Source organism: Acomys russatus, chromosome 16 (assembly GCF_903995435.1).
Source record: "Acomys russatus chromosome 16, mAcoRus1.1, whole genome shotgun sequence".
NCBI lineage: Eukaryota > Metazoa > Chordata > Mammalia > Rodentia > Muridae > Acomys > Acomys russatus.
Window position 1 is genome coordinate 24,484,322 of NC_067152.1, and position 24,985 is coordinate 24,509,306.

The 24,985-nt window shown below is 43.1% G+C and overlaps 1 protein-coding gene across 2 annotated transcripts in view; it reads right to left on the reverse strand.

The window, feature by feature from the left end:
* Positions 1-931: 931 nt before the first annotated feature.
* Positions 932-24,985, reverse strand: part of Fbxl20 (F-box and leucine rich repeat protein 20) — a 56,917-nt gene continuing 32,863 nt past the window's right edge. For both annotated transcript variants that reach the window (XM_051158468.1, XM_051158469.1), the window contains exons 4-15: positions 22,683-22,757; positions 20,425-20,519; positions 18,455-18,523; positions 15,380-15,475; positions 12,439-12,565; positions 10,620-10,694; positions 9,380-9,510; positions 7,542-7,602; positions 6,789-6,833; positions 5,948-6,004; positions 4,094-4,306; positions 932-2,902 (exon numbers count right to left, since the gene is read on the reverse strand). In XM_051158468.1, coding sequence (XP_051014425.1) covers positions 2,795-2,902; positions 4,094-4,306; positions 5,948-6,004; positions 6,789-6,833; positions 7,542-7,602; positions 9,380-9,510; positions 10,620-10,694; positions 12,439-12,565; positions 15,380-15,475; positions 18,455-18,523; positions 20,425-20,519; positions 22,683-22,757 — 1,152 coding nt within the window. In that variant the 3' untranslated portion in view covers positions 932-2,794. The remainder of the gene's footprint in view (positions 2,903-4,093; positions 4,307-5,947; positions 6,005-6,788; positions 6,834-7,541; positions 7,603-9,379; positions 9,511-10,619; positions 10,695-12,438; positions 12,566-15,379; positions 15,476-18,454; positions 18,524-20,424; positions 20,520-22,682; positions 22,758-24,985) is intronic.

Below are 24,985 nucleotides of genomic sequence, written 5' to 3' on the forward strand. Positions count from 1 at the left end.
TTTACTTGAGAAAGAAACATGCCTCTGCCTGACCACATGCAGCCACGGCTGTACACTCATAGACATCCTCCTTTTGACTTGGGTTCTTGGCCCAGAAAGGTTGGAATCTGCCTGACCAGCAGGGGCCACCAAGATAAAAGAACCTGCCTGTGGCAATACACTCTGAGAAGACAAACTCATTTTCAAGACTTGACATACTGGTGAGTAAGAGACTCAATCAAACTTTAATGGAAAACAGAAGTCTCTGGATGACTCAGACTAGAGCAGCTTCAACTCTATGCCCATTACTGCTGGGACTCAGGGTCACTGTCAACTTGTTAGGCACTTAGGGGAAGAAAAACCGAACAACATAGTTTAGAGCTCACAGTCCCTCAATTTCTTCTGGCTTTGTTTGAAAGATCTAGAAATATAAATCTAAACATATTTGGAAGCGTGTATACAAGTACATGTTCACTAAGTCTAACTTTAAAAGTATAATGAATTTGGTATGGTTGCTCACACCTATAATCCCAGCACTTGGGAGGCTGAGGCAGAAAGATAACCACAAACTCCAGGCCAGACAGGGCTACAGAATGAGATTTTGTCTTGTGTGTGTGTGTTTGTGTGTGCGTGCACACACAAATATTCCTGCCTGGTAAAGTAGTATCAGCTACCGCAGTCCCATTCACTCAGGGTGCTGGCTGAGGTGGAGGGTAACTAGAGCCCAACTGCCTGAGACTAGTCAGCTGGGCAACTTAACAAGTCAGTCTCAGAGGAAAAGGTAATTTGCAAGGTAATTTGAACATAAAGGAGAGAAGGAAAAAAAAAAAAAAAAAAAAAAAAAAACAAACCACAAGTAATTTAGCTTTCAAAAGAGCATAATAAAATAAGATTTTAAATAAGTTTAAGTTTAACACCATAAATAAATCTGGGAAATATAGAATTCTAGGACCTTTTCATCTGATTGTTTTCTATATTAATGGAGAAATAAATCAGACTATGTTCCTATATATTCTGGCAGAACCTGTACCCACACATTAAAACAGCCCCTCTAGCGTCCTGGGATCATAGGCTTGCAATTTATGCTCTAAAAGCCCTTTCCCCCGAACCCTAGTAAATATCACACAAGGCCCCTACCACTGGGGTTTAGAAATATGCCTTAGAAACTCACTTAATTTTGCTCATTTTCTGTGAGTTTCTTTGAAGAGGCTTTTTCTTGACTCTGAGCCACAGCTATTAAACACGTTCCCTCAGCTCTGGTGTCAGATGCACAGGCGTGGTATAAACACTGAGCTGTTACTCCCTCTCTGGGCTCTCTGGCTGCCCCAATGCCCCTACCTGGCTGCCTTCATACCCCATTCAGAGGAAGTCTGCAGAGAGATGGCCGGTATGCTCAGGTCTGCTGAGGTGCCAACACCGTGACCCTGTTACACACAGGCAGTCAGCCATCACAGGGCTCTTCTTGTATCCGTAGTGGGATTAACTGTGGGAGGGGCTCAGGGAACTAAGTGCAGCCCCCTCCCGCCAGCAGCACTGCTGTAAATAAAGCAAGTAACTCAAGTAACTCCAGACAGGGCAGAGAGCACACTCACATTCCTGTTAGCACAGGGCAACGCTGGTCATTTGTGCTTGCGCTTGGGGAATGGGGACATCCAGGCTCACTTTGGGTCTTGGCCATCACTCCACGCTAATAATGCACTTCTGTATTCTTAATAAGCTCAGCGAATTTGTAAGAAAGGAAATGTGCAGGGGGACAATGAGCATACCATGCAAACGAGTGTACAGCATAAGATACAACAGAAACCAAAAGGCAAAGTTTCTTTTTATCCAAACAGTTCAACTATTTATCATAACTTTCCTGGTTTCCTAAAAGTTTCCTTCCAAACTGGCAAAGATTCAGGCAGGGTCCCCTAATGGTAATATTTAGATTAAAAAAATAATTTATTGATGTTTTCTTTTAAAAATGTTTGGTAACCCCAACTAATCATCCAAAATGCAAACTGTAAACACAACAGCAGAAGAGTAACAATTGAGTGTGAGCAGCGGACTGTGATCAGGGACAGGCTGATCGAGAGCGCAACAACCAGCAGGAGAGTGGAAGACGGGTGCACAGTGACACACAGTGACAGACTGGGCAGAGAAGTAAGAGAAGTCATATTTGGACCCCAGTGATTTCCAGTGAAGCTGCTAAAAAACAAAAACAAAAACAAAAAACCCCACAAATCCCTGGGCCAAATACTAACACACCAGATGAATGGACAAGCCTTCTTCGTGAGCGTGCTCAGCATGTTGGCATGGAAACAAGGAAGCACAGAAACAGTGTAGGCATCTTCCAATGGATGGCTACCATTTCTGGGATGCAAAGATATTTTCTTTCTGGTCCCTGGATACATCATATATTGTTTTTCCATGCTATCATTCACCCTGGAGGACTGCAGTTACTGTTTCAAAATCCCCACGGAAGCCCCTTAATAAAATAAAGAAACCACAGTAGTGGAAACACTGGGTTTTGCTGGAATGTCCCCTCCCTCTCCCATGGCCTAGGATTTCTTCTGGGCATGTCCAACAGGAATGGTTAAGTTTTACCAATCCACTTGTTATAGCCGATATGAACTTCAGTGCCATGGTCACAGAACTACAGCGGATGGGGGTGAGGGCGTGTGCCTGTGTTATGTGTGGCTCTGGGGATCTGGACGCTGCCCTCGCTTTGTAACCATTGCCCAGAATGCTGGGGTCAGCTTCCACTGGAGAGACTCCACGGTAAGTCTAGAAGTGTCATTAAATACTCAGTTCACAGAGTTGACCACCTCCATTGTCATAGGATGATGCAGCATCTGCAGAAGCGCTGTCTGCTGCCCCCTACTGATGGGGGTGGAGTGACTGGTGCGAAGTAGGCGTGGACTTTAATATTGGGTAAATGGGTCTGAAACAAGACAGAAACATTACTAAGAATGCGCTTACACAGAAGGAGCACTGTTGAATGATGGGAGAGCAGGGGCGCCAAGCACTACTTAGGGTGTGTGGAGGCCTAGGTGCTACTCTGTTCTATGGAAGGGAAGGATATTAAAACAATTTTACTTTTTCAGCTTGCACCAAAGGGATTCCCAGTTGGAATCCTATAGCTGGAAGAAGCTAGACAAATTTGATATAATTACTTTAGAATGAAAATATGTTTCTAATCTTTGTCTTAATACTTTAAGACAGTTTGTTCCTTATTAAGTGAGAGGATGGGGAGCCTATGTTTAGGACCTCATTATCTTTAGACACCTCTCAATAGCTAAGTAAAAAAAAGTTATTCCAGGACTCAAAAAATGAATCAGTCTGAAGACTCAGAGGGACAGTCAGGTCTAGGGACCACACAGGCAGCCACGGAAGAGGATCTAAGCCAGGCCTGTGGTGCAGCCTGGAGTCTCAGCACTAAGAGGAGGCAGGAAAAGTATGTCAAGGTCACCTACCACACACTGGATCCAAAGCCAGCCTGGGCTACATGATACCCTAGCTTAAAATGCCAGTAAGCAAAGGTGCTTTAGCCAGCTGGTGACTGATGTCCTGTCCACGCAAAGCCTCTGCTACGTCTCTACTGTGGGAGTAGCCATCCTGAGGCAAGCGTGGAGCTGCACCAATCTTCAATGTCTATCTCCCCCCACCTCTCCCTTGTCTGTGTTGGGCAAACTGTTTAGCTCTGAACTACATCCCCCAACCTCTCTGGATGGTGAGCTCCCGCTAGTCTCCCCTCAGCCTCCTGGTTATCGGGGTGCACACCAGACCTGCCAGGCATTTTCTATGTCCTGCCTCTCTTTCCTTTAGAACCATGGGGTCTTTCTTGGCTGTTAGTTTGGTCTGTGCTCAGGGGACTGGTGAAGGCCTGGACGTTACAGCACACATTCCCCTGGGTGAGGCCTTGCTTCCCTTCAGTCGACACTTCCCTACTACCTCTAGCTGAAGAACGGGCGGAATCTACCCTGAGGCTTACTTGCTGTATATCCAAGTTAATTAAAACAGAGAAATCATGAGAATCTAAATCTGAAAAAAGAAAACAAAACAGGTGAGACAAAACAAACAAACAAACATGGGAGAGGTGAGGGAAGGCGGGGCCGCAGCCGAGTGGCTTTACCCTGAGTCTCTTGATTCCAGCCCGCGTGATCTGCTGGCAGTCATAGAGTTCTATGCGCTCAAGGCTGTGACAGCTCTTCAAGTGCTCTAGGGATGCATCGGTGATTAGTGGGCAGTTGTCCAGCTCAATCACCTCCAGCTGGTCGTGGGCGCAGGCCCCGTTCCCTAGGTGACGAATCCCATCATCTGTGATGAGCTCACAGTGAGAAAGACTCTGAAACCAAAGACAGCAAAGATGGACAACCAAGTAGCTTCTAGCATTCCTCTCACCACAGACTTATGTCAAATCTGAGCCCAGGCTTTTCTGGTTGATCCTGCTGAATGCAAAGCCATCTACAGTTATTGACGATTGGCCTTACGCTTTCAGCATCTATGGTTGACTCCACCCCCCCCCTTGGTATAATTCTAAATTTATTTTGTGAATTCATAATGAATGTGAACTATTTCACAGGCAAAATAAGACAGCTTTAAAAATTACCCACCTCCACGAGGTATGGAGGCAAACACCCCTTTAATTTCAGCGGAGGCAGAAGGAACTCCTGTGAGTTCAAGGCCAATCTGGTCTACATAGCAAATTCCAGGACAGCCAGAGCTACATACATAGTGAGATCACGGTGTCTCCAGGAAAAAAAAAAAAATCCATTCCCCAAATTAACATTTTAACACTTTTTTTAAATCTAAGGAGCAAAACTGGACTCAAGATTCTCCTATACAGAATTTTAGGAAATTGGAACTAAATATTGAATATCTGATTCAGGACACAATCAATAATTAGCTAAGATTATTTCTGTTTTATTTTCAGACAGGGTTTCTCTGTGTAGTTTTGCCTGTTCTGGACTCACTTTGTAGACCAGGCTAGCCTCGAAATCACAACGATCCTGTTGCCTCTGCCTCCTGAGTGCTGGGATTAAAGGCATGTCCCAGCATGCCTGGATGCTAAAATGATTTTTACAGCTATGAGGTGCTAGTGTCTCACAGATACTCTGACCAATTTTCCTTAGACACTAGTGCTGAGAGACTCAGACCACCTGACCCAGTTTTGGATAGTACTGACTCAGGAAACATAAAAGTGTTCTGTATTCTGCTCAGGATAGAACCATCAAGCAAAATATGGCCAAAGATGCACCCCAGGTCAGAGCCAGAGGAACTTGTCCTATTAAAGATCGGTTCATTCTAGGCTTTTGTTCTGCAAATGCACATTACTATACAATCCAGGTTGCTCTCAAACTCCAGGTTATCCTCCTGCCTCAGCTTCCTGAGTGCTGCAATGACAAGTGTACACCACCACTAGAACTCGGGGAGGCAGAGGTAAGCGGATCTCTGTGAGTTTGAGGCCAGCCTGGTCTACAGAGTCAGTTCCAGGACAGCCAAGGCTACACAGAGAAACCCTGTCTCAAAAAAAACCAACCCAACCCTCAAGAAACAAAACCAAAAAAACCAGTAACACCTAAAACACTGTAAATTGGGGATAATGAGATGACTCAGTGGGTAAAAGAATTTTGCTTCCTAGCCTGGTGACCTGAATTTGTTCCCTAGAACCCACATAGAGGTGGCAAGAGGAAATTTACTCTATAGAAAGTTCTCCTCTGACCATGTGTCCGCACACACATTATGTACATGCACACACATACACATTAATATATTAAAGAGAGCCTGAATTCAACTCCCAGCACCTACATGGCGGCTTACAACCAGCCATAATCCCAGTTCTACAGGATCCAACAGGAAAAAACAAAAATGGTGCATATCCATGTGTGCAGGCAAAAAACCACAAATATAAACAAAAAGTTAAATAAATAAATCTAATTTTTGGAATAAATAAATTTAAAAGCAAAACCGTGAAAGTCAAACTTACCAATACTTGAAGCCGAGGACAGTGTATAGAAAGCTGAATTAATGTGCTATCTGTGATCTAAAAAACCAAGTAAGTTTGTTGTAGGTAAAACTGTGTATCAATTGAGGTACAATTCATGAATTATACTCTACACAACTATACTTCTAGTCAGGCACCATTAAATAACAGGCCCTTAGGCTTTAAGTCCCAGGAGCCACAGGAGTAGGTAAAAACACTGAGATGATGCTAAAACACACCCAGGACTTCCTTATCTTCATCTTTATTTAAAATGCAGTAGAGGCAAAAATTAGGACACGAGGTCCATGAAAAAATTAATGTCAAAGCACCCTTAAAATTTTAAGAATCTGCCACTCTAAAGGCACTGCCACATAGGACAACTGGAGTCACCTCTGAAACCTGGTCGCCTATGAACGGAACAGGAGGAAACCAGTTTCCAGACCTAGAATCCTAGGACTAAAACTAAACCATGCCTCCTTTCAATTTCCTCTCCAACCTTTATTTCTACTACCCAGGGCACTAGATGATCTGAGAAATGGTTAGTGTAGAGGGCAGATTCAGAGGGATTAATAGCAGAAAACACACAGAGAGCACTTAGGCACAAACAAGAGTGAAGAGATGAGGGCGGATAGTAATCTAATAGTAAACAGTAGCTGTGATGTACTGTCTGGCTAATGATTTTATTTTTGCACACACCACACCCTGGTGTGCCTGAAAGATGCCTCAGTAAGTGGAGGATCAGCGCCACTGCCAGGTGCTCTGACGGTCTGCACACAAGTGGGTTAGGCATTCTGCAACATACACAGTTTCCATCACAAACTTGCTGTGAATTAAACAGTCTTACCTGAACACATTCTTCTAGGTCCATCTTTTCAAGCTCATGGCAATTCTAGGAAGGATAGCGCCACATAATTCAGTACAAAGTTTTAAAATATTGACAAATTATAAAAGCACCCCCCAAACCCACCAAAAAACAAACAAATAACAAACCCAAACCCCTGAGAAACTGCATGAAACAGATGGACCAAATCAGAGCAGCTGTTGGCCTACTATACTTTGTTCTTTAAAATAGGGTCTTTTTCTGTGGTCCAGGCGTCTTCAAACCCAGAAAGGCTGAGGCTGATTATAAACCACCATCCCTGGGATTAGTCAGACGTTCCATAAGGGTTTTTTTTTTTTTGGCTTTTTGAGACAGGGTTTCTCTGTGTAGTCTTGGCTGTCCTGGAGTTTGTAGACTAGGCTGGCTTTGAACTCACAGAGATCTGTCGGCCTTGCCTCCCGAGTGCTGGGATTAAAGGCACATGCCACCACTGCCTAGCACACTTCACTATCTTAATGAAACTGTGGAGAACTCAAATCTCACCAAAGAACATCACACTTGCTAACAAATGTCTGCACATACAAGCCCGCTTGTTGCTTCCGCTAGAGCCAAGTCTGTGGCTTTAGCACAAGAGGCTCAGGCAGCACATGTGGTCTCCTGCCTCACACCTATTTCTGTTGCCATGTTTAGTTTCTCTTTTTGCTGCTTCCTCTGAAATACGACTCCCCCTCAAAAAACCCTATGGAAACCAACCACAGAGCCTAGAGAAGTACTTACCCTGGCCAGGGTAGTGAAGCCCACATCTGTTAACTGGGAACATCTGGCCACTTCTAATATTCTGTACAAAGAACAAAGTGAAAAAAAAGTTAGGCTCTTGGTTCCTGAACCTGGTTTTATTACAACAGCAATAATTTGAGAAAGTAATCTTTGATCCTCTGTCATCTCATAACTACACAGGTTTGTCTACAGATCTTGCTGTTTCCACATTTCATGCTGGTGCAATTAGAGAACATAGAGGAATTGTAGTTAATGCCGGACTGCATTGAAAGCCTTGACAGCCTACTGCTTACCCACAGAGGGCAGCCTGCTCCTAGAAACAAAGAAAATGGAGGGAAATACTCGGTTTCAAATCTGTTGCTGAAGTAACTACTTTCTGACTTTCATGTAGGTCTCTGCAAAAGAGGACTGCTGGAGCCCAGGTCTGTCTCAATATACAACTCTATGATGGAAGCTCTCTGTCTCCTCCCACAGGCTCCTGTGGTGTGCACAAGGAAGGCAGGATGGCAGCCATTCTGTTCAGCAACTGTTCACCACTGCCTCACAGCACCCACAGGACTGGGAGATGAAATCTGCTCTTTCTGTGTCAAGTCTGGTAATTGCTGTGCTATATAATGGCACCAAAGATTAAGTTTCCTTAAAAACCCTTCAACTAAAGTTAAAAGGTAAAGCCAAACACAATAAATCATAGCCAAATAGCCAGAAACTAATGTTATAGGATGGACATGGTCTGACAAGACAGCCTTTGACCATCACAATGGTCTAAAGGCTCTCAATGCATTAAGCTAGGCTGTCTGGCTAACAAATCTGTGCTAAAAGATGATAAACATGGTTAAGGATGGTGGCACATGCCTTTAATTCCAACACATAGGAAGCAGTGGCAGGTGAATCTCTGAGATTGAGGCCAGCCTAGTTTACATAATGAGTTTCAGGACAGCCAAGGCTGAATAACAAAGACCCAGCTTCAAAACAAAGAAACAAACAAAACAAATAATAATAATAATAAAAAAAGGATGTTCTCCTGCAGAACTAAGTTAAGATTTCTCTCTGTAGATTACACCAGCACAAAGGCCTTAGGATGGGCTTTTAAAAAGCGGAGAAAGGGGGCTCAGAGGTTAAGAGCACTGGCTATTCTTCCAGAGGATCTGAGTTCAATTCCTGGCACCCAGATGGCAGCTCACAACTGTCTTAACTCCAGTTCCAGAGATCGGACACCCTCTCACAGACATGCATGCAGGCAAAACACCAATACTAATAAAATAAATAAAATAAATCATCTTTTAAAAAGCGGAGAAAGGAATTTAAAGAAAGTATTAAGCTGGGCATGGTGGCACATGCCTGCAATCCCAGCACACAGAGGCAGAGGCAGAGGCAGGTGGATTTCTGTGAGTTTGAGGCCAGGCTGGTCTATAAAGCAAGTCCAGGACAGCCAAGGCTACATAGAGAAACTATGTCTTTTTTTTGATTTTTTGAGACAGGGTTTCTCTTTGTAGCCTTGGCTGTCCTGGACTCACTTTGTAGACCAGGCTGGCCTGGAACTCACAGCAATCTGCCTGCCTTAGCCTCTCGGGTGCTGGGATTAAAGGTGTGTGCCACCACCGCCCGGATGAGAAACCATGTCTTGAAGAGAAAGAAAATAGTGTTATTTCTTTCTACTATGACCAGTGAGATCTCTTCTTGATTTGTCATTTACATGTCACAGTACAAAGCCAGTAGGCAGTCAGCTAAAAGGTGGTGGCATTGTGGTGAGCTTGAAGAGTCAAAACTCCAAGGGAAAACCATGAATGACAACAGCTGCTTCTCCCTTTGATTTTTTGAGCTAAATAAACAATGTTTACCTAAGCCGAGGGCAGTTCTGCCCTAGAGCGTTCAGGATGGCATCTGTGATATTGGAGCACCCAGAGGCACAGAGGGACTGCAGCTTATGACACCCTCTGCATATGGTGATGAGACCTTCATCTGTGATTTGCTAAAACAAACACAAAAGTGAGAAAAATCAATGTGTATTACTTACAGAAAAAATAAACAAAAAAACTCAACCACGTCTGGGAAGCAGCAGCACTCAGAGCCCCAGCCCCAGCATCCACTACACACCTGAAGCCTAAAGCTAAATTTTCTCTTCCTAGCTCCTGCTGGACTCTTCCTAACCTAATGGTGCTGGGAACAGCATGGGGGCATGTCATGGTGAGGGTGCAATAAAAAGCTTTAAAACCTAGAAAGTGATTGAGAACAGTCTTTTCTCTGTTTCTCTGTGTAGCTTTGGCTGCCTTGGAACTCACTCTGTAGATCAGGCTGAATGAAAACTCACAGAGATCTGCCTCTGGAGTGCTGGAATTAATGGCATGTGCCTCTACGCTCAGCCAGAACAGTAGTTTTTTAATAGTATAAACATATTTACAAGTACAGTTACAATTCCCCCCCAAGAGACAGGGTTTCTCTGTGTAGCCTTGGCTACTTTTAGAATATCACAATTTATGCAACTAAATAGATGTGTTTAGTTCATTTTAAATAATTTTGAACTGACAGAACAGTTTGAAATTTCAAAAATGTTATAATTAAGTAAAAGGTCAGAATTGTATGTATGGGCATTACACCAATGACCAAACACTGGAAGGACAGAGCAGGAGGGTCTCAAGTTCAAGGCCATCCTGAGCTACATAATAAGACTATGAGGGATATAGAAACATTTGTGTGGGTCTCACTATGTAACTCGGGTTTGCCTTGAATTCTTGGCAATTCTTCTGTTTTAGGCTTTCAAATGCCAAAGTCACAGGCGTGAGTCATTACGCCATTCCACTATGCAGCTTTGTCTGGTCTAGAACTTGCTACCTAACACAGGCTGGCTTTCTACTCATGATCCCCTTGCCCCAGTCTGCTCAGTGCTGGGGTTTCAGTCTGGGGAATACAGATGAGCATCACTGTGCACGTAAGCCACTGTGCACGTAAGCCACTGTGCATGTAAGCCACTGTGCATGTAAGCCACTGTGCATGTAAGCCACTGTTTGTGATGAAACTTTTGTAATAATGTTACTAGGAGGAATTACTATTACAGAAGCATTCTGGGAAGGGAGTGCTTACTAAGCAAGTTTGCAAGTTCAAAGTCACCAGCTCAGGGCAGTGTGCACCTATGTACTTGAGAGCTTCATCTTCCAGCTGCAAAAATTAAAAAGACAAGAGATTACTGATATTGTTTCAAAGCGGAAAGGCTGTATACATTTATCAGTACATTCTCAATATAGGTAGCCCCAAATCAAAACCAAAAAAGGCCACACCTCATTCCTAATAGTAGTAGTTGCCAAGACTTTCAGCAGTCAGTTCTTGTCATAACGAAATTCTTATTACTAGTACCAACGCAGAAAAGGGCTAAGCAGGATGTGAAGGGTCTGACTGTGTAGTCCTGGTTGCTCTGGACTCCCTTTGTAGACCAGGTTGGCCTTGATCTTTACTCCTGATTACAGGCTTGTGTCACGTTTGGATATGTATTTTATTTCTAACAAATTAAGTAGCCATGATATGTTGTGGAAAGATTACAAAGGCAAAGCCATTTTCACACTTCTACAACCCACATTCAGTTTTTGCTTTCTTTTTGAACAAGCTTCTGGGAGGAGGTGCTAAGACCAGACTCTCCAGTGTCTAGCTATGGTGAGGATCAGTGGCAGACCCGCAGGCTGGCAACAGATGGCGAGGAGCTGGTCACAGTGAAGCATCCCCATCAATAAGCTACATACAGCTCAAGGCGCTGTTTGAGGCAACCAGACAGCCAAAGTTCTGTTTCAAACAGCGGGATCCTTCTCTCATGACAAAGCATGGTGCTGCTCTAGCAACCACCGGTAAGAGGCCAGTCACATCTAACTCCATCCATGCTCTGATCCTTTCTTTTTTTTAAGATTTATTTATTATTTACACAGTATTGTGCCTGCATGTGCATGCAGGCCAGAAGAGGGCACCAGATCACATTATAGATGGTTGTGAGCCACCATGTGGCTGCTGGGAATTGAACTCAGGACCTCTGGAAGAACAAACAGTGCTCTTAACCTCTGAGCCATCTCTTCAGCCCTATTTCTTTCTAATGGTGTTTGATCAGCTTACTTTTTTTAGCCAGAGAAATTGAGTTTTATTATTACTTTTTTTTTCTTGAGTCACAGTCTTATGATGTAGCCCAAGCTGGCTTTGAACTCAAAGGGATCCTCCTGTCTCAGCCTCCCAAATGCTAGGATTATAGGGATGTACCACCATACCTGGGATTGTAAAAAAAAAAAAAAGTTAAAAAAAAAAAAAAAAAGATTTATTTATTTATCATGTACACAATGTTCTGCCTGCATATACACCTGTAGGCCAGAAGGGGCACCAGATCTCAATTTAGATGGTTATGAGACACCATGTAGTTGCTGGAAATTGAACTCAGGACCTCTGGGAAAGCAACCAGTGCTCTTAACCTCCGAGCTATCTCTCCAGCCCTGGTTTGTGATTTTTTTTTTTTAATTAAAAAAAAAAAAAAAAGTATTATATTTGTGAGATTACAGCAAGAGGTAAAATGAAGCCTTTAAAATGCAGTTGCCATATACTGCATACAATTCCAGCTAGTTATATAAGTGTAAACTGCCAGGATTGCCTTTTTTGCCTATTCAGAATAGAATAAAGAGTAAATCAGTTTTCTTTTCAGTACAGATAAACTGCACTCTCTCCACTCTGTCTCTTCTCCCCCATTTACCCTTCAGTCAGATGTTAATTCTTTCCATTCTTCAATTCTAAAGGAGACATTATAACTTTTGGAAGGATGTGTCTTCACAGTTAGCAGCATCTACAACTCCCACTGTACTTCAGAAAACCGTCTTGGGAATCCCTACAAGAAGGGCATGGCTCCTCTGACTTTCACGAGCACTACACGGAGTATTACCTGAGTGCAGCCTTTTAAGAATAAGGCCTTGAGACCCCCACAGCCTCTCACTAGTGCTTGAATGCCATCCTTGGTTACTTGGTCACACCAGGAAATGTTCAACTGCTCCAACAGTGGACACCCCTCACTTAGGATAAAACAAAATAAGACAAGCATGTCACTACCTCCAATCCCAAAGCTGCCACAGGCTCATCTTTGTGGTGGTCACATAGGATCACATCAGTAGGCAGGGTGTTTTAAGTCCAGTTTACCCAACAAGTACAAAACACATATTGCTTTTCAGATATGGATTGGAAATGGAAATTAAATGACTAGTTTGAATTTATAGAGTAACTAAAGACAATTCAGATTCAAGCTCAGATTTTCCATCAAGGAATTTTACTAGTATCACAGTTCTATCACACTTTCAAAAAAAAAAATTTTTTTTTTTTGTTTTTGTTTTCTCTTTGTAGCCTTGGCTGTACTGGACTAGACCAGGCTGGCCTCGAACTCACAGTGATCTGCCTGTGTCTGCCTCGGACTGCTGGGATTAAAGGCGTGTGCCACCACGCCCACTACACTTTCAAACTTTTATTTAAAAAACAAAAAACTCACAAAGGTTCTATATACTTCTTCATCTGGGTCATTTGCAGAGTGCTGCCTCTGCAGGCTGAGGTAAGGAGACCATGCTCAGCTTCTGTGTGCAGCACAGCAGCTTCAGCATTGAGTGTCTGCTCTGCTGTTTAAACAGTCCTACCCAGAACACAGACGGCTTGAACTGCTTGAACGGTTTTAAGTATTCTGCTTATAGAAAAGAGATTACATAAAGCCTAGGACTAGGTGTAAGCTCATCTTCAACATAAACAGGGTCACTTAAGCCTCTCTGAACCTTTCAGTATAAGATCAGTGTTCTGGTCCTGGGCTCATACAGATGGAGACACGCCCCTCTATCCCCAGCTAGCACAGTATATGCTTATAAGTCCTTTCCATTGTGGCCTCTGCGAAGCTTATGGGCACATCAGAGTCACATTTCATGGCTGTTTCAGTAGTACCCAGCACATTACAGGTACTTAGAGTTTTTAAAAATCTGTAAATGCTCGTCCTATCTACTGCTTAAAGTCTTCAATAAATGAGACCATCTTTCTTTCTTTTATTTATTTGAGACAGGGCTTCTGTGTATGGTCTTAACTGTCCTGGACTCACTTTGTAGACTGAGCTGGCCTTGAACTCACAGAGATTTGCCTGTCTCTGCCTCCCAGCGTGCTGGGATTACAGGCATGTGCCACCGCGCCTGGCTGTGTGAAAATACCTTATCAATGTTGTGTCATCATACTGACACCTTCCATGGCAAGCAGCTTCAGATAGACAGGTGTACTGTGTACTCAGGAGGAAGTTTGAAAGGAGCCATGTGTTACATCACTAATTCTCTTTCTGAGCAGGTCTTGATAAGCAGCCTTAGCTGGCTTAATACTCTGCAGGCTCGGCTGGGACTGAACTTGCAGCACTGATATCGCCTCAGTCTCCCTTAATAACAGGATTATAGGTAAGCAGCACCATAATATAAAAGCTAACAGCTTAATTCTTTTTGTTGTTGTTTATTTTTTTGCTTTGTCCTGGACTCACTTTGTAGACCAGACTGGCCTTGAATTCACAGAGATCCACCTGCCTCTGCCTTCCTGAGTGCTGGAATTATAGGTGTGTTCTACCATGCCTGGCTGTAACAGCTTAGTTCTTAATGTGTGTAAACAGAACCAATACACAGTGGCCTAATTATTTAGCAAAGTCTAGTTAAAAAGTAGATTTCCAAGTGGAGTGAATATTTCACTCTTTTAAAATACATTTTTATTTGGCAACTGAGGCAGGAGTTTCAGAAGTTCAGTGTCATCTACAGTCAAAATGTTCAAGGCCGGGCTGGAATATCTGATGTGCTGCCTTAAATTTTCTTCCCTAAATTGGGCCTGGTAGTGCTTTGTAATCTTAGCTACTTGAGAGGCTGAGACAAGAGGATCATAAATTCAAAGCCTTCCTGGACTATAGAGTGAGTTCAAGGCCAGCCAGTCTACATAGGGAGACACAATCTAAAAAGTAAATAATAAAACCAAACAAAACCCCCAGAAGCCTCTGGAGGCAGAGGGCAGGTGTATCTCTGAGTTCAAGGCCAGCTTGGTCTACATAGTGAGTTCAGAATGAGACCTATCTGAAAACAAACAAAAATGAGAAAGGGAAGAGAAGGAGGCTGGGCATGAATGTTAGCAACAGCACTTGCTGTGCCCGTGCACAGACCTAGTGAAAACCTGTCTGTGTTCTGGACTCTCTATCATTAAGTTTGAGAACATCTATCTCACTTTTAAATCCATGCTGGCCTTGAACTGATGACCTTTTTGCCCGAGCCTTCCATGTGCTGGGATTATTGGTGTGAATAAACTCCAGCTTTAAAGTATGTAAACACGAGAACACTGAAGCAGTGACCAGTTACTGCCATATTCCAGGGGCCTTTAAAGCACTTTATAAATGTTAGGCTAAAGCACAAGGAGGCCTTCAACCTAAAAACTTAAATACAGGCACAACTTTCTACAGTTCCTACAGTTTGTCATGTAACCCTAGGAGCAGTGCTACAAGATCACAAGGAAAGCTCTTTGGGGCTGTGTTCAGACGACAGCCTGGCTCCAGACTCCACTTTAACCGCTAAGCTGTAGCAACACACGCCCTTTCTTTTCTTTTTAAAAAAGCAGTCCTTTATGAACGTCTGATCATTAATGGATATCACATACTGTTGTTCAAATCCTAGTTATCTCTGGATACTTCTATTCATGTAGTAGCCTGTGATTTTACTGTGAGCAGGGGCAAGAGAAAGGGTCCCCTGGGAACTACAGGACACAACCATAAAACATCGCTGACGTCAATCCCAACTGTATTATCGGTTATTCTTTTCAAAGTACTGTATGTATTATAGAAAAGTTACCTCAGAGCTTTGAGAGACATATTTGTTATCGATGTACAGGAAGCCAAGTCAAGGTGCCTGAGTTTGGAGCAGAACTTGCTAAGGCTAGTACAGGTACTGCAAACAGAAAAAGAAATGAACACACATTTAAAATAAGAACACATGTGGGCATTGGGATGGTTCAGCAGGGAAAAGCACAGACCCTGGTTCAGTCCCTAAGTCCCATGGAAGCCCCTCCCCAAAGCTGTCCTCTGCCCTCACGGTTTGTGCTGTAGCAATTGTGTGGCTGTACTCCCAGACACATAAAAATTAAATTGAAATAAGACACTTGATGATATATATCCAAGTCCAACAGCTTAAATGTGTAGTGTATCACACACCTTTCTCAGTAAATATGTGTGTGTATATCAGAACTGTAAAATTTTCATAGCATATAAACCCTAGAATCTTACTGTAGAGGAGAAGCCAGATAGCAATCATTTACAAGGCAAAAGATAAGCTGTGCTGTATAATTTGCACCACAAGATAAGGGTGTTTAATTTAGATTTGGAAATTCAGTGAGCTAGGGACAGCATACTAAATATGTAAGTGAGTGCTAAGAGGTCTATAAACCCAGAAACACTGGAAACCTAGCATCCAAAACTCTACTTCTGGGGCTGGAGAGATGATTCAGAGGTTAAGCGCACCATCTGCTCTTCCAAAGGCCCTGAGTTCAATTCCCAGCAGCCACATGGTGGCTCAAGAGCTTTTGTAATGAGATCCGGCGCTTTCTTGTGGCGGGCAGGATACTGGATATACAGTAAGTAAATCTTAAAACTAAACCCAAATCCTCTACTTCTGTTCTCACCAACCTTCTACTCAGAAAAGGATTCACAAGGCAGCAACGAAAGAGATGGACCTGGCTGGGTGAGGTGGTGCACACTTTCATTCCAGCACTCGGGAGGCAGAGGCAAGCGGATCACTGTGAGTTCGAGCCCAGCCTGGTCTACAAAGCAAGTCCAGGACAGCCAAGGCTACACAGAGAAACCCTGTTTCGAAAGGATCCCTCCTCCTGCAAAAAGCTGGACTTTTACAAGGTACACAGAGGAAAGATTGGGATCCCAAATTAACAAATTATAGCATTACTGTACTGTTTATGATTTCTGTGTGTGTGATGCTGGGGATCCCCAGGATGTTACATGTGCTATGGGGATGTACCCAATACCCTATAGGAATATATTTAATGTAAGCTCTTCATTTACTATTGTGTGTGTATATGGTGTTCATGAGTGTGCACACATGTGTGAAAGCAGACCTACAGCCTATAGGCAGAGGTCAGAGGTCAACCTTTAGGCGTGGATTTTCTGTTTCCACCATGGGCTGAGCCCATGAATTTTGTAAAAATATAATCTTGGGACTGAAGAAATGACTCAGCAGTTAAAAGCACTGGCTACTCTTCTAGAGGACCTACGTCCAATTCCCAGCACCCACTCATGAAAGTCTATAATACTAGTTCCAGGGGATCTGATGCCCTATTCTGACCATCATAGGCACCAGGCTCAAATGTGGTCTAGATACTGCCTCCCTGAGTGCTGAGATTAAAGCAAAACACCCATAAAAATAAACAGGAGCTCACAATTTTTAAAAAAAATAATAAAACTGACTTAGAACTGCATCAAATGCTTCCATCTTTTTGTTTTGTTTTGTTTCTTCAAGACAGGGTTTCTCTGTGTATCCTTGGCTATCCTAGAACTCACTTTGTAGACCAGGGTGGCCTAAAACTCATGGGATCCACCAGCCTCTGCCTCCCAAGTGCTAAGATTAAAGGTGTATGTTTGCACTGTTGTTGTTGCTGCTGTTTTTGTGTGTAGTCTTGGCTGTCCTGGACTCACTTTGTAGACCAGGCTAGCCTAGAACTCAGAGATCTGCCTGCCTCTGCCTCCCTAATGCCGAGGTTAAAGGTGTGCGGCACCACGCCCGGCTCTTGTTTTTGTTTTTTGTTTTAAGAGGATCTCCCTGGCTTTCTTGGCACTCACTACGTAGACCAGGCTGGCCGCTACCTCTTCCTGCTTCTTCCTCCTAATTGCTGGGACTCCATGCCTGGCTTGGTTTTATATGTTTTTGTGCTTGATCCATTATAAGAAAATAAAGACCCTTTTATGACATGTAAAAATTCTATTTAGTTGATATCTTTTTGTTCTGTTTTTCTTTAAGATAGTTTCATAAATTTGTATAAGCTGGGCAATCACTCAAACTCCAGGCAACAGTCCTGCCACAGCCTCCTAAGTGCAGACCACAGCTGTGAATCATCATGTCTGGCTATCTTGGTTTTTTTTTTTTCTTCTTCTTCTTCTTCTTCAAGACAGGGTTTCTCTGTGTGATAGCCCTGGCTGTCCTAGACTCACTTTGTAGACCAGGCTGGCCTCGAACTCACAGTGATCCACCTGCCTCTGCCTCCCTAGTGCTGGGATTAAAGGCGTGCGCCACCATACCTGGCATGTCTGGCTATCTTATTTCCATCCAGCTGAAAAGATTTAAAAAATTTTTTTTGTCTTTAACTTTTGGGTTATTTAGATGTATTATGCCTTAAATTTTTAATTGTTGGCCTTTTCTGAGATTTTCTTCTGTTAAAGACCCTCCACCTTTTTGGTTTTGCAAAACAGGGGTTTCTCTCTGCATAGCCTTGGTTGTCCTGGACTCACTTTGTAGACCAGGCTGGCCTTGAACTCACAGAGATTCCCCTGTCTCTGCCTCCTCAGTGCTAGGAGTAAAGGTGTGTGCTGCCACCACTACTTTTTTCTTTTAGATTTTTTCTTCTGCTGGGTGTGGTGGTGCACGCCTTTAATCCCAGCACTCGGGAGGCAGAGGCAGGCAGTTCTTGGTGAGTTTCAGGCCAGCCTGGTCTACAAAGTGAGTCCAGGACAGCCAAGATAACATAGACCAAAACCAAAACCAGTCTTCTGGGACTGGGGATAGAGCTCAGGAGTATAGTGCAAGACCCTGGGTTCATTCCTAGTATCATAAGCCCGACATTCAACATGGTCAGTAGCCGACAGTCAAAGCTAGAGTAGGACAGACTATAGATTATGATATATTTTCCTAAAAGCCAGTACTCACGCATCTGTCGTCTTTGTACATCCATTGAGACTCAGCACTTCAATATTCCTACAGTTTTGTGCAAATGTCCTTCATGGGAGGGGGAGAAAAAAAGGTTACAAATACTCTGGGCAAGATTTTAGATATTGAAAAATGCATAAAATAATACTGGTTGTTGACTTCTATGATGTCATAATATGCAAAATACAGATTTGGTTTTAACCCTAGTTTCCAGGATAGCGATCTTAAGACCTTTGTAATTTCCTGAGTAACAGGAAATTTGTTCTCATTTTTGATCTTTGTAATACAACCCTGAACAACGGGACCTGAACTTCCGGGCTGGTGGCATGCCAACCCCATAAGGGCAGGCGCTCCTGTCCAGACACTTGTAACCTTGCCTTGTGTAGCACTTCCTCTAGCCATTTACTCAGGGGCTTTAATTAAACTGTCAATAGCACCTAAAGTTCTTTCCTGAATTATCAGGCTCATTCTGGCAAAGCAGAAAATTTGGGGAAAGAGACCTGGTAGCACCTGCTTGTGTGGGCTGTTCACAGAGAAGTGCAGTCATGTGGGACTTGCACCTGGCATCCAAGTAGTGGCTAACTACTGCGACTGACTGGGCTGGCAGCCTGCAGGGTCTGACCTAACTCTGGACAGTTAGTATGGGCAGTGAGTGGAAACACCTAGTCAGTATCTGGGGGAAAACATCAAAGAACTTGCTGTTGGGAGTAATAAAAACAAACTTATGTATCTGTTGTGTGAGGTGTGAATTCAACAGAGCACCAAGCAGCTGGTGGGTCTAAAGAAATTAATTTCCCACAAACTGTTTTTCTGTTTTCGAGACAGGGTTTCTCTATGTTATCCTGGCCATCCTGGACTCGCTTTGCAGACCAGGCTGTCCTCGAACTCACAGTGATCTGCCTGCCTCTGCGTCCCGAGTGCTGGGATTAAAGGAGTGTGCCACCACGCCCGGCTCCAAACTGTTCTCTTTTTTTTTTTTTTTTTTTTTATTAATTTATTCTTGTTACATCTCAATGGTTATCCCATCCCTTGTGTCCTCCCATTCTTCCCTCCCTCCCCTTTTCCCCCTCCCCTATGACTGTTCCTGAGGGGGATTTCCTCCCCCTGTATATGCTCACAAACTGTTCTTTTTATTTTTCTTTTTGTTTTTTCAAGACATGTTTTTTTCTGTGTAGTGCTGCCTGTCCCGGAACTCACTCTATAGACCAGGCTGGTCTTGAACTCACAGAGATCTACCTGCCTCTGCCTCCTGAAAGGTATACCCCACTGTACCAGCTCCACAAACTGTTCTTTACAGCTGTAAACATTTTCTTCTTTCAGTCACCTCAGAAGGGTCTCACTTGTATGTAGCCCTGGCTGACCTTGACTTGCAGTCCTTCTGCCTTAACCTCTCAGTTTCTGGGATTAATCATTGATTTTCATGTTAACAAAAGCTGAAAATGAAATTCATCTTTGAGTTAATAAAAGCCTAAAAAATCCAACTTATTCAAGGTCCCCAAAGAACTATTTTACCAGGGAGCATTTTGAAACCTCATCTCTTTCCTATTCTGCTGGCTATGTAGCCCAGGCTGCCTCAGCGTCTCCTCCCTGCACCTACTGTATGCTGGGATTATTAGGGTACACTTCTATGCCCTGGGTCCCCACTTCCTACTAGGTATTTTTGTCATAACCAATATATATGCTTGCATTTCTAACAGCTTAGAAATTTAAATGCTACTTTAGTGTTTTGCCTTTTCTCAGACAATGCTGTTTTTTACTTCAATCGAAGAGATTAAAAGTTATTTTTTGTTTTTGTTTTCTGAGAATGGGTTTCTCTGTGTAGCCTTGGCTGTCCTGGACTCACTTTGTAGATCAGGCTGGCCTTGAACTCACAGTGATCTGCCTGCCTCTGTTTGGGATTAAAGGCGTGTGCCACCACACCTGGCCAAAAAAAATTTTTTTAAGTCTTTTTTTTTTTTTTTTTTTTTTACCTTAATGCATTGTCTCCTACTCCAAGACACCCACGAAGACTTAACTTCCGTAAAAAGCCTCCACATCGTTTTGAAATATTTTCCACTACTCGGCCCTATAAGGAGACAGGCAAAAAGATAGCCTAGGTTACTTTTGACAAAAATACATCTTTTAAAAAACCACTTAGAAACAGAGAGAAAGACTTCTTTTTTTGTTTTTGTTATTTTAAGATGGGGTTTCTCTGTGTAGCCCTGGCTGTACTGTAACTTACTCTGTAGATCAGGCTGGCCTCAAATTCACAGAGACCCACCTGTTTGTCTCCTGGGTAGTGAGATTAAAAGCGTGCACCACCACTATCCAGGAAGAGAAAGACTTTTAAGTAAGAAAATGTCAATTTACTCCGAGAAAGCCTTTCTGATTACCCATCTACTCGAAACACTGTTCTACAGTCTATACTCTTATTTTGTTTAACTTGTAGGTAACCTGTATTTGAGGATTGGTGCCATCTTGTTCTTGAAGAATCTATGTGCTGTGTGTGGTTCACCTGGGGTAGCCACAGCAAGGCAAGGCTATATATAACCTTCCATCTTTACTTTCCTGTCCTTTCAAAGAACTAGCATAGCATTCATTCCGCACATAGCAGGAACTCAGTGAGCACTTACCATCTTGATGAATCAATCTATGGGTCACATTTTAAAAGTAGATAGTATCTTTGAGACCAGAGAATTATGGGGTAAATGCAGTATGTTGGTGAGGTTTTTAAATTTTATTTTATTTTTAATTGTATGGGTATTCTGGTTACATGTATGCCTGCACAGCACATGTATGCAGTGCCTGTGGAGGCCAAAAGAGGAAGCCTGGTTCCTTGAAACTGGAGTTACAGAGAGGTCTGAGCTGCCATTGGACGCTGGGAATCAAGCCAAGGTCCTCTAGAAGAGCAGCCGGTGTTCTTAACTGCTGAGCCGTTTCCTCAGCTCTGCGAGAGCTATGCAGAGGAGGGTGACCCTGCATGCATGTGAGTAGGTGTGCACAGAGGCCAGGGGCTGTTGTTGGGGTGCCTTCTCTAACTGCTCTCCTTCTTCTTCCTCTTTGTAACAATAGGACTCCTCTCCTCTCTGAACCTAGAGCTTCCACTATGGTAGACTGGCTAGCCAGCAAGCTTCTAGGATGCATCTGTCTTTTTTTTTTTTTTGGTTTTTCAAGACAGGGTTTCTCTGTGTAGCCTTGGCTGTCCTGGACTCACTTTGTAGACCAGGCTGGCCTTGAACTCACATTGATCCACCTGCCTCTGCCTCCCGAGTGCTGGGATTAAAAGCGTGCGCCACACGCCTAGCTGGATGCATCTGTCTCCATCTGCCCTCCCTCAGTTCTGGAGTTATAGAACCTCCAGTCCTGACTTGTACACAGATGCTGGGGATCTGAACTCAGGTCCTCATGCTTATATGGCATGGGCTTTACCATCTGAGCCATCTCTCAACCCCACCTTACACTTCTTTCTTTTCTTCTGGGCTCTCTATGTGCTGGGAGTGGCATGCCTGGATGCACACTTTTATTATACTTCTGTATTTAAAGGTACCAGGCTATAGGAAAAGGTTAAATGAGAAAAAGCAGAACCTTCACATGCAAGGAAACTGCCTCATTATAAAAACAATTTTAATAATTTTAGCTTTATCCATTCTTCATTTTCTATAAAAATTATCAATTTTGCTCCCCCAGGAATCAAAACACACATTAAAAAACAAACACAAATACCATTCCAACAAGTTTAAGCCTACCTACTACACAATAAACAAATATAAAATAGCCTGCTTTACATGAACAAAAACTACAAACAAAACCCTTGGTCTCAGTTCAGGATTAAAGTTATTAAAGAATTTAGTGTTGTTTCAGAGAACTAATTCTACTTGTCCTCAAAAATTGAAGGAAATTAGGGGCAGACAGACAGGCCAGTAGCCGAGTGTGGCCTATCTACCGTGCATGCTGCCTAGGTTTGAATCCTAGTACCCTCTTCCCAAAGCTCAGGAGACACTTTGTTGTTGTTGCCATCATTTTGTTTTGAGACAGGGCCTCCAGCTCACATTGGTTTGCCTAACTCTACTGAGATTAAAGGCCATTGCTACCACACCTCACTAGGAAAATCCTCTCTGAGAACATTGGAGGCTTCCATGAAGCAAGCTCGCTGTACCAAAAATAAAAGCTTCTTCAGTGGAAAAAGATTTAATGGCTGGCATTAGTGCTGTAACTACTAATGAGATAAATGGGGCCACACACCACATACCTCAATATCCCTCTGGAAATCAAACAGGTCAATTCGTTGCCAGTTACTGCCATCCAGAGCTAGGACATTCCAGGCCTATTTTGAATAAAAAGATATGACAGATGAACAGAGGTTGAAATCAAAACGGAAGCTGTAATATTTAATTTCACAATTCAGCCAACAAATAATTGAGATTGGGCAGCGCCGTCCTCACTCCTTGCCAGTGTCCCCCATCAGCCAGCAGCGTGGTGGTGCGGCCCTGGTGGCAGCGGCAGACAGCCTGGTCGGCGCCTGTCTTTCTCTGATGTGTTCTCCTCACCAATGCACTCACTCAGCTATGCTTTGCAATCAATCAATATTCTGTCCAACTTGACTCAGCGACAATGTTATTTTATTGTTTGTCTCACTGGGGATCAAATCCAGGGCCTTGTGGCCCTGTACATGCTAGGCAAGCATTCTACCCCTGAGCTACACCGAGCTGCTTGTTTAGGAAAGGTCTTATTGTGCAGGCCCGTCCGGCCTCCAACTCTCGGTCTCCTGCTTCAGCCTCAACCGTCCTAGGATGCCAGGCCCAGGGCTCATGTTCATTTTAAAACTGCCAACTTAAACCTGTTTAGATGTCTCTTCCATCAACTGGAGGAAGCAAGAAAGTTTATTACATTTTCCAACATTCAGCTCATTTGTTGTGGATTTTTTGGTGTTTTAAAGCCTTTAAAAGCTTCACCTAATTAGGTAACAGAAGCCACATATTGTTCAGAACAAAATGGGCAGTCTACTGTGTGTGTTTGAGACGAAGTATCACTATGAAGCCCAGGGTGTCCTCAAACCCAAGACACTCAAGAGCCAGGACTAAAGGTATAAGCCACCATATCCAGATCTAGAGTGCTCTTTATAACAACAAATTTAAAAAGCAATTTAATGAAGGTTATACTTATAGCCATTTCTCTGAAAAACAACTTTTTTTGGAGATAGGGTCTCACTGAACAACCGGGTGAGCTGGAACTCTTTAGAGACCCCTCAGCCTCTGCCTGCCAACTAATGAGATTAAGGGCTTGGGCCACCATGTCCCACTTTTCTCCAAAATTTCCAACACCAAAATTCTGGATATTCCTAGAAACCCAAGGGTAACTTACAGGGAGTGAGGGTAAGCAAGCAGGTATTCTAAAGCTAGAGACGTTTCTCGCACAGTCAATGTTGCTTTTTTTCTTTGTGGCTTTCAATTCTCCTAGTGTTATTTTATTCTTTTAATTTAGATTTATTTATCATATATACACAGTGTTTTGCCTACATGTACACCAGAAGAGGGCACCAGATCTCATTATAGATGGTTGTGAGCCACCATGTGGTTGCTGGGAATTGAACTCAGGACCTTTGGAAGAGCAGTCAGTGCTCTTAACCTCTGAGCCATCTCTCCAGCCCTCCTCCAGTGTTATTTTGTTGTATGTTTTGTTTTTTTTTCTACTTCTTTTAAATAGTTAGCCATGGGAAGTAACAAATAAAACTCTTAAAAAACCACGTTTAAGAGATTCTTGGGCTAAATATATCTGATTATGTGCTAGTCCTTGCCAGGTTCTTCACTGAGGAGGAAATGGGCAGAACTCAGCCTAAAGTTAGAAATGACAGGTTCCTCCCTAGCGTCTGCATTAAAAACAAAACAAAAAACCCTCAAAGTACTGGCAGTATGGCACAAGAGTAAGTGTCTCCCTTCGATACAATCCACATCAGAACAGAGACCAAGGCACCAACACTCCAGCGTTAGTGAGACTTGGCACAGTTCCCTCCCTCCCTTCCGTAAGTGAAAACCACAATTAAAGCTCCCTTGCGCACACCACTGCATGACTTCAGTTTGTATGGAGTCAGAGAGGAAAATGTGCCCGTTTGTAAGGATGCTTAAAAGACCATATAGCTGCTGAAGAAATCACAGCACTGCTCACTGTTTCTAAAACAGTGGACATGCACTTAAGTATAACTTTTAGGATGGAGAATTTACTCTAAAATTACCATAAAGAGGAAATTTCTACATTAAGGTCCTTGGTTTTTCAAATACAATGGTGGCAGCATTTATACTGACGGCGTGAAGAAGCACTTGGGTTTACCTAACATGGAAACTGTACTTTATGGACCTTCATTAGTGCTGCTCCGTAACTTTTTCCTCCCTCCTGTCATTTTTGAAGGAAAGACTATGTGGTGATAACGTGAGAATTAGATGCTCAAGAGCCTTTAATATATTCATGTGTGTGTCTATGTATTGGTAGAAAATGAACTTTAAAAAGTAGCAAAATTTGATTCCTTAGTTAACTGGCAGAGTTCATGCATTCAATGTA